Source organism: Anneissia japonica, unplaced genomic scaffold, assembly GCF_011630105.1.
Source record: "Anneissia japonica isolate Jap-2015-1 unplaced genomic scaffold, ASM1163010v1 scaffold93_len1081246_cov171, whole genome shotgun sequence".
Taxonomy (NCBI): domain Eukaryota; kingdom Metazoa; phylum Echinodermata; class Crinoidea; order Comatulida; family Comatulidae; genus Anneissia; species Anneissia japonica.
Window position 1 is genome coordinate 448,897 of NW_022726429.1, and position 9,637 is coordinate 458,533.

The window sequence follows — 9,637 nt, forward strand, 5'->3', positions numbered from 1 at the left end:
ATAAATAAATAATATAAATAAAATAAATAAATGTATTTGTATATATCTTATCTAGTTTATTTCCTTACCACAACACAAGACATCCATCAGAATAATTGCCCATAAAATAAATTGAAATAGCTAGAAATTAATCAAATAAATATATAAAGAGTATTAATAATAAATAAAAATGTTTTTAATCTATTATTTTCTTACCACAAACCAATAGACATCCATCAGCATAATTGCCCACAGCATAAGGTTAAACTCAAGCCCAAATGGCAGATGATCACTATAGTAAATTTTGGCTACACTTGGCTGGATGGTTAACAGTACTTTGAATGGATACCAGTACATTCTAGTAATACACCTGTGGAAAACATTAATTAAACATTGAGAATGCTAAATACAATTGTAATACTGCAATATTAGCTATGTTGCAAATATGGCCTTCCGAGTCCTGTGGTGCCCCTGGGTAATTGAACTTTCAGCGAAGCCTAGCCCCCTGGATATTTTGCCAAGGTCCCAGAAAGAGATATTGTAAATGTATGTAAACATTGCGTTTGTGGGACACACATGTGTGTGTGGACGCACAATGTGTTTGTGGGACACACGTATCTGTGGGACACACATGTGTCTGTGGGACACACATGTGTTTGTGGGGCACACATGTGTTTGCAGGTCACATATATGTTTATGGGATATGCAGGTATATAGCATGTGAACAGACACCAATCTAAATCTTGGCAAGTGGTTGATTCTGGGGTCCCAAGTTGGAAGAATCCATTTCTTGGAAATCTGGTAAAAAGTTGTATTAGTGGTTGGCGCATCGGTTGTGGCTTGGACTCCCATCCTTGGGCAAGGCACTTTACCTACGGTTGCCTAAACATCCCCTGTGGCCCTTTAGGTCATCACCCATAAAACAAAAAAAAAAAAAACAAAAAAAAACTGTATTGACCAGGTCATTAAACATAAGTTTAATGAGGAAATAAAGAAATTTCCAATGTTCACCAGACGCATTTTTTTTTAGTTATCAATTTTTGACAAGCTTAGAAAAATTGTTTGTGTCTACTGGCCTGAAATGTTTGCTTTATATTGAAACACTCAAAACAAAGTCAACAATCAATTTCTGATAAGCTTAGAAAAATTGTGTCTACTGGCCTGAAATGTTTGTCTTATACTGAAACACTCAAAACGAAGTCAACATTAGTGGAATTAAAATCACTTTAACTATTTATCCACATGACAATTTTAAAAAAAAGAAAGTAAATCATGTGTTTAAAAGGTCATATGAAGCACACATGAATGTATTTGAGTCAGTGCCTTGTGATTACAATTTACATGCATAAACAGCTTTCTGAGATGACCCCTTAATAACACCATCTATTTAACTAATGCAGGTGTACAACAAATGTAAAATGTTCCTACATTTTATATCCGGCAAAATGTATTAATTAAACCTTTAAGACACATAAACAACGTCATAAATTTGCTAGTGAGCTAGTGAGTTCATAAGTGTGTACTAGCTTTATTCACATTAGGCCTACTGACCCACAGTACTTGCTTACTGTTGTACCAATGGAGAAATCAGTATCATTGATATAGGCCTACCAGGATCGCATTAGGCTATCATGTTCAACCACTGAAATAGTATGCAAATATTACATGCATAGTAATATGTGTATGAGGTTTGCATTATGTAATTACTGTACAATATTTGCATAATACTAGTATGTATATATTATGCATATTATGCACCTTTGCATAGTAATGTGCATATACTCTATATTGATTATTATGCACATAGTATGTGCATAATATTTGCATAATATATCTTATGTAAATATTATGCATACTACGCATACTTGCATAGTAATATGTGCATATGTTTTTTACCAAATCTGTTAAGGTATTTTACTAGCCCACTTTCATCTCATGTTTAACGTTTATAGTTTAATGTTTAATTTAAGGATTATTAAAGTTAGGGTTGTTGTTGGTTGTTTGGTTCTCATGTACCAAAATATCGAGTTCCCATGATCCTATCACTGTCCTGCCATTACTTCATTGAGAAAAATGAAATTATGAATATGAAATATATAATTTATACGAGTGAATGACACTTACCAAGAAACAAAGAATATTGCAAAACTTGTGTTTCCCAATGTTTCATAGATCTCAACTTTAGTACCATTTTTTCTTGGTTTAAAATAGATACAACATTTGGCCAACTCAAGGAAGATATCATTACAATCATGACATAATAAAACCAAGCTACCTAACACATGGTATCTGAGGAAGAATAAGACATCAAATATTTAAATGTATTTGTATTTAAAATAAAGAACAACAATGCATAATTAACAACAAATAGAAAATAATTTTGGAAAACAAGGAAAAAGGATGTTTATGTTTTCCAAGAACTTACCAAATATAAAGTAGAAAACTAATAAATTATATTAGTTACACAATTATCTATCTCTTGACCATAATCAGCTTAAACCCGCTTCTGTATTGATAATGAGGATTCACAATTTCTCAGCCCATCCCTTTATTTCTGGAGCCATAGCAACATGCATATTCATGGAAAGCCCTTAAAAAGTTGCTCCCATCCCTCCATAGATTCTTGTTGGCTTTATTCTGTGGTGAGATACTGAACTGGTGGCCTTGCTTTCACTGCCAGAAGTAGCCTCTATCCCTCTACTCCCCCACGGCTTAATTCTGAATTGGTAGCACTGCCACTTGGTGTGTTTGCCCCATCATAGATTATGTTTTAGTGGCCCTGTCCCTCCATCTTTAGACAGTGAATTGAGGGAATGGTTACCTGTGTAAGACTAAATTGGCAGCCTAATGCCTCTACAGTGTCATCATTGGCGGATCCTGAAATTCAAAATAGAGGGGGAGGGGCCAAATAGGGACATTCACGGGCGAAAGGTGGAGATCACCTCAGCCCCACCATAGTTGGAGCTGAGTAAGAAAATTTATGATTATGGCACTCACAGACCTCAATTTTAATATAATTTTTCCTTTTTTTCTCCGTTTCAAAAAATAATTTAGAAAAATTTAGGGGGGCTCGGGCCATCTGGGACCCTTTGAATCCGCCATTGGTATCCAGAAATGGTGATCCCACCTCTATCAGAGTCCAACATTCTCCCTTTATTCACATCATATGTCCCCATTTACCTGCACCTCCACTTACCTGACTGTATATGAGAATGTGATGAGAACCAGAGTGAGAACATGGTGTATACATAACACGAGTGAATCACTCCTCCAAACATCCAGAAAGATTGTAGCAAACATACTATGAAGGTAGAATGAGGCTTGCACTGCATACAACCAGTAGATTTCACTTGATACCTTCGACCCAACTGTCCACCCTAATAATCATGAATATAATAACAGTAAATAATCAATATAATTAATTAAAATCCTTTACTCTCTTTACACACATGATTTTAATACCTCCTTCTCAAATCTTTATCGTTAAATTCGCTGATGATACTACCGTGACTGGCCTTATTCAGAACAATGATGAGCATAATTATCGCGCACAAGTTGAACAACTAACTATTAAGTGGTGTAATTACAACAATCTTAAACTAAATGTTGCAAAAACTAAGGAAATAATTGTCGACTTTCAGAAAAAACAAAATATAAAAGAACCACTAAATCATCCAGAATTCTACTGTTGAAATAGTTAATTCCTTCAAATTTTTGGGTACATATATCAGAAATGACTTCAAATGGGGGGAAAACGTTCATCAGTGTGTGAAAAAGGCAACGAGGTCCCAAACAGCACTAGTCCCTAGGTGCCTTTAGGTGAAGATGAGCCAGGCCGAGGAGGCTAGCATATGCCCGAATCTATCGCCACATTGCTTGGCCAACTTGGCCGGCAAAGAATACCTGGGGAGCTTACCCGGGGGTGCCGCAGCCACTTCAAGACATGAGGCACTTGCGCTACCCATTTTACTGAAAATTCTTATGGACTTGAACTATCATTTACCAAAATTACACTGTGCTCTAAAAGACGACAGGAAAAAGGCCACTCAATAGTGCCAGAGAGGGCGCAATATTGACTGGTTCCCGATGGCAAAAAGTCTGGTCGCGATCTAATGGCTGTACCAAAGGTAGGCTTAGCAAGGGGCTTACCGGCTTAGCACCCAGTTTAGCTTGAAATTCCTGCTAACATTGTGCAGAAAATCGTGTCACTTTGACACAGGATAAAAAAAATTATGTTTAGTGGGCCACACACAAGGGGTTTTAAGGGTTCACAGACAGGCTGCAATATATGTGGAAAGAACACGACAAAACATCACATTTTTACAGATATTAACACGAGAGAAATGAAGTTTAAACAACCTTTACAACGCATACAGTATTTTCAAGGTGAACACAGTAATACCATAAGCCCTGCATTTTTTTTAATACAGATGAATCCAACAAAGAAAAGCATGGCTTTAAAATGCAGGGAATAAGAAAAGGGATTTTATTAAGTAGGTTTATCTCATGTTGCCATAGTGATAAAACCTTCATTGTCAATTGTCGGAGTCATAGCACAAATCCCTTCCAATACATATTTCCTTCCAATACATATTTCCTTCCAACCTTAATCGGTACAATCCATATCCTGCTTCTGAAGGTGAAGACTTGCTCACTTGAAAATACTTGGATGACTATCATTAAAAAAAACAGTCATTCATTTTAATATTTATTTATTTATTTTTACCACATATTCAGCACCAAAATCACTAATCAGGAAATGGCCAGAGGGGTGCAACTCAAGATGCACCTTTTTAAAAAAATCTTTTTTGGAATGGCACCATGAGCAACGGCTGTTGGAATGGCGCCATAAAAATGAATTGATTGATAGATTGATTGAAAGGACACACCATGGACTGCGAGTCCGACACAAGATGTGGGTATCTTCTGAACCCTCTGGTCAAACATACAAAAAATTACAAAACAGCACAGAGGCACAAGACAATACATTAACACAAAACAATTGTAAAAGATGTATAATATAATAATACAGATAAAATTTTAAAAATAAGCTTACAGGACAGGACAGTTGGGGGATTCAGTACACCTTTTCTCAGTGTATAGAGAACGATGGTCTTTGTATCAGTCAACTTTGACGGAAATTTTAATTTTGCATAGGAAACAAGCAAATTATAACTGATAATTCAGTACCCTCCTAGATACAAACAAGATAATTGACTAAAGACAGTTAGTTTAGTAGGAATGTTGAGAAAAACATCCAAGATGCAATAAACACTACCTTAATATATTTTAAGAAAGTTAAATCCGAGACTTTATTGTACAGAGCGCTTTAAAAATCTTGTTTATTATTATTGTTATCGTCATCATTAAGGAGAGGACAATACAGATATGGTTCAAATGATAAAGTTTTCCAGTTAAACACTGCAACTACCATAGTTACTTTTGTTTCAAAGATAATGTTTTTGTGTGAAAATTGTTCTTTTACTGTAATACCAAGTTTCATGCATTTCATAGGCACGAGACTTGTACATTCTTAAAATTTGCTCCAACAATGGTGGGACTGAGGTTGGTGTGGATCCTCATCAGGAAACTCTTTAGAGAATCTATGGCAAGGCCACCGGTGAAGTGTACTAGCAAAACCATGCTTTACAGTGCTTCTTTCCGTTAACACAGTACAGTAGTTTGCGTTCTTAAGAATCAAATCCTTAGCTTTGTTGACATGAATGTTGGCTCATAAAATTAATCAATAGAAATAACGACATACAGACGCATCTTTTGTTTTATTGAGTTTATAATATTGGGCAGTTGTGAGCCATATATCTTTAGAATCTTATGAGCCAGACTCTTATAGCCTTTAGTGGACCAGACTGTTTGGCTGTTAGTAGGCCTTACTCATTCCTTAATGACTCTCTTGAATCTGGTAGGCAAGCCTCTACTTAGTCTTTAGTAGGCTAGCCTCTGATATGTTAGACAGTACTGTACTTTCTAAATCTAGATACCCAAATGTAAAAATGCTTTTTCAAAAACAGTGAAACCTGACGAAATGATTGGCTTCACGTCTAACAAGGGTTCAGGGTTCACTAATGGGAGGTCATGGCCCATCCTGGATGCCCTACTAGTATCCTTACTATGTATATATGATGTATTTCCAATATTATTTTACTGTATATTCTGTCATATAAGACAAGGCTTAGAATAGTTAATTGTGATTGAAAAAGCAGGGAGTCACCTTAATATACTGTACAGCAAGTGCAAAGTTGTTAAAATACATTGACTTAAAAAAATACTGTACAATTTAATTAATAAATGAAATATTTATTAGGAACTGAATTATAATACATTAACTAAAAGAAGACATTAAAAATTTATGAAGAAATTTGTTTAAATAACCACATCAAGAATATTAGATAAAAATCTTTCTTCATTTTGGATGATACTTAATCAATTTGACATTGTTCTCCCTTTAAGTTCCAGTTAACAGTTAAAACATGTTTAAAATATAAAATAATATTAAGAAACATAACTTACAAAAACTAATGAAAATTGGTAAACACAAAAAGTTTTATATTATTAAATCAAATATTTGAATATAAAGATAGAATAATAAAATTATAGAAATCTATACAGAATGGCATACTATAGGCTTAGTACATAAAAAAATAATGTGTCCAAAACTGCTCTACAGTAGTTTCAGTAATATAATCATAGACTGCACTTCTTTTTTTTAACAGTGGCACATTTCATATACAGTGAAAATGCATCTAAAATAATACAACCATACTTGAAACAAGCTTTATGTAAACATTGTAAATTTTCTTTGATGTTATTGTAGTCTAAGTTTATGTTTGTTCACGTTGAATGAATGTTCCAGCTTGTACACGTGCCAAGAATTTAATGCAGGTTTCTCTTAGTGACTAAAAGGGGATTTTTTTTCCCAACGAATAATAATTATGTTAATTAAGTTATTTTGATCAAGACATTATTATTATTACATTTTTAATGATAGCCTTTCTTAGGTTTAAGATGAAGTAAGTTGGTTAATGTTTTGTATTTTTAAAAATCTTTCACAAACCTGTTAATTTATTTTATTTTATCTTTCTGTATTCTGATACACTTTCAATATAATTTAATGGTTTCCAAAGTGGTTCAGTTAGATATAAGTAACAACAATTATAATGTAACTTAAAGTAAAACAAGAAATTTTCATTTTAAACGATGTGGTGTTTTCTCGCATACGGCTTCATGTGTGAATACTTTAGAATTTTAATCTGTGAATTAGCTTACGCCTGGCGTAAGCTACGCCAGTCTTACGCCGTGTGTGTGAACATAGCCTTATTTAACTGATTTTTCACTGAGGGACTTTTTGATGAAAAAAAATGCTACCTATAATGTCTAACAGTATTTTTTTTTAATTAAAAATAAATTATAACTAGATTATGAAATGTTAAAAATGTTAAATGACTGAATGTTTGATTCTGATGTTGAATTTGAATCAATAATTGATTATAAATATTTAGACATTTTTTTGTGTAATTAATTTTTATGATGTTATCTCCTGCAAGTCGTGCATGCTTTTGTGTATTTTAAGAATTGATTTTTTCAATATTGTACTTTATTGATTAAACTTCCTACTCATGCTAAACTACAGTGTTTACTTAATTTTATAAGCAAATTTTGTACTTTTTCCTTCTCAAAATAAAGGCTAGGTCTTAGGTTTACTTGCAATTTGTTTGGAGTGGCTCTAGTAGTTTGCTTTACTCCCTGGGTTCTGATGTCATTGTCAAACACATTATTTTCAAGGTGACTGGTTGGGTGAACATAAACGACACAAACTTTTGTTTTTAGCAAGAAAAAAATCAATTTTGAATTTGATTCTTGAACATTTTCCTATAAAATTCCCAACTGACTACCAGAAATGTATTGGTCAATACAAAAAACATTGGAAGAGAATTATATAACACGTGTTAATTGTGTGAGGAAAATATTTCTTCGTAATTTTCTAAAAGCTAACTTGCTCAATTATTTAATTTTTTTTTTTTTTTTTGGGGTTCAACTAATTTATTACTGTTTAATTATTTTAACTTTAATTTAACACAAAAATTATCGGAATTCAAGTAGGTTTTGTTATGGCTGATACAGGTACCAAAGTTGTAGATTTGTCCTACTTTAATCGATCGTAAATAAATAAATTGAATTAGGTATGTTGAAATTCCCAGGGGCTGGATTTATCAAAACTTGCTGAAGCAAACAAGAATTCATTTCCAAACTATAATCCAGGATTTTGTTAAAAAAGTCGGATTTATTAAACCCGTCAAGCAAAAATATTTATACCTTTGTGAGCATGTTAGGCCCCAAACATCATGACAGAAAAGGCCACTTGAATCCAGTATGTATGCCAGCCCTAAGTAAACATGTGCAAATATGCCAACATAGAAATAACGTACAGTTATTACAGGCCAGACCTTGGTATTGTGCAAACGCGCTACATACAGATAACGTACAGGCCTTTATTATAGGCCTTAAGGTTTTGACATTAAGTACTACTGTACTGTAAATTGCAAATTCATTTGGATTCAAACCATTATATGATCACATGTCCTTTTCTCATGTTTCTTTTTGGCATTTAATGTTTAGTTTGCTGCTAAAAATCACTAAAAATTACTACTGTACATAAACTGGATAACACACTCTAATTGCCTTCTCATAACGTTTGGAAAGAAAAAAAAAAGTGCGTAAGAGATGCATAAATTTTTGCAATCATTAGTAAGAGAACAATTATTGTACCCTTAAAAATGCTTTTAGAATAATTTACGTACAATATTTTAAAAAATCATGGTGACTCTTCTATTTTAACAGCTCTCGGGAAAAAGTATGCCTTGGGCAAACAAAGGCACTGCTGAAGCCTCCCCTGCCAAGGATACAGTTTTTCAAAGGCAAAGTATTAATAAAGACTACACTACAGATTATATAAATACTGTCGGAGTAGGAGACTGATTAATAATAGTACAAAAAATGATACTTTACTAATTACTGCTTTGCAAATTCCCCAGTTGCATTGTATTTTTGGTAGGGCCAATTTAAGAATTTTCTATCTGAAGCAATTGTTATTCCCTTTCAGTAATGGTCCTGCACCAGGCCACTACTTCAAAAGAACTGTAGTCACAAACCTTGAACCACTTCTAGCCATGTTTATGTACAGTAAAACCCTTATGGAATAATTCTAGAACCATGACAAAAAATAACAATAACAATAATCTGCATTAACCTTGAGTGTAGTTAGCACTTTGTTCATGTCAAATAAACAAATACTGTAGTAAAACAAAAAGTTTGGTACTCTTCAAGGATGTAAAACCCATGGAAGTCTAAGGCTACGGTCACAATAGCGTCTCAAGCCTGGCTTGACTTACTGCGGGTGAGATTTCAAGCCAGCCTCAAAATTCTGGGTCGGTCACACTAGTTGGATTGACCTCCAAATTATGAAAGTCGAAACAGCAGAGCCGTAGAGAGAGAGTTTGGCCAACTCTGTTTCACGGGATTCGATATACGCACGTGTGATTGGGTGGATCGCAATCAAAGATTTTACACCAGACGTGCCCGAACCTCTCTTCTTCAACTGATCTTTTATCAGCTTGTATTGGGCTCGCAATGCCTTCACTTT

General features: G+C 34.0%; 1 protein-coding gene across 1 annotated transcript in view; it reads right to left on the bottom strand.

The window, feature by feature from the left end:
- LOC117113190 (ceramide synthase 1-like) overlaps positions 1 to 9,637 on the bottom strand; it is a 49,618-nt gene that overhangs the window by 17,721 nt on the left and 22,260 nt on the right. The window contains exons 3-5 of the mRNA XM_033256478.1: positions 3,176 to 3,356; positions 2,104 to 2,268; positions 196 to 349 (exon numbers count right to left, since the gene is read on the bottom strand). Of these exons, the coding sequence (XP_033112369.1) occupies positions 196 to 349; positions 2,104 to 2,268; positions 3,176 to 3,356 (500 nt within the window). The remainder of the gene's footprint in view (positions 1 to 195; positions 350 to 2,103; positions 2,269 to 3,175; positions 3,357 to 9,637) is intronic.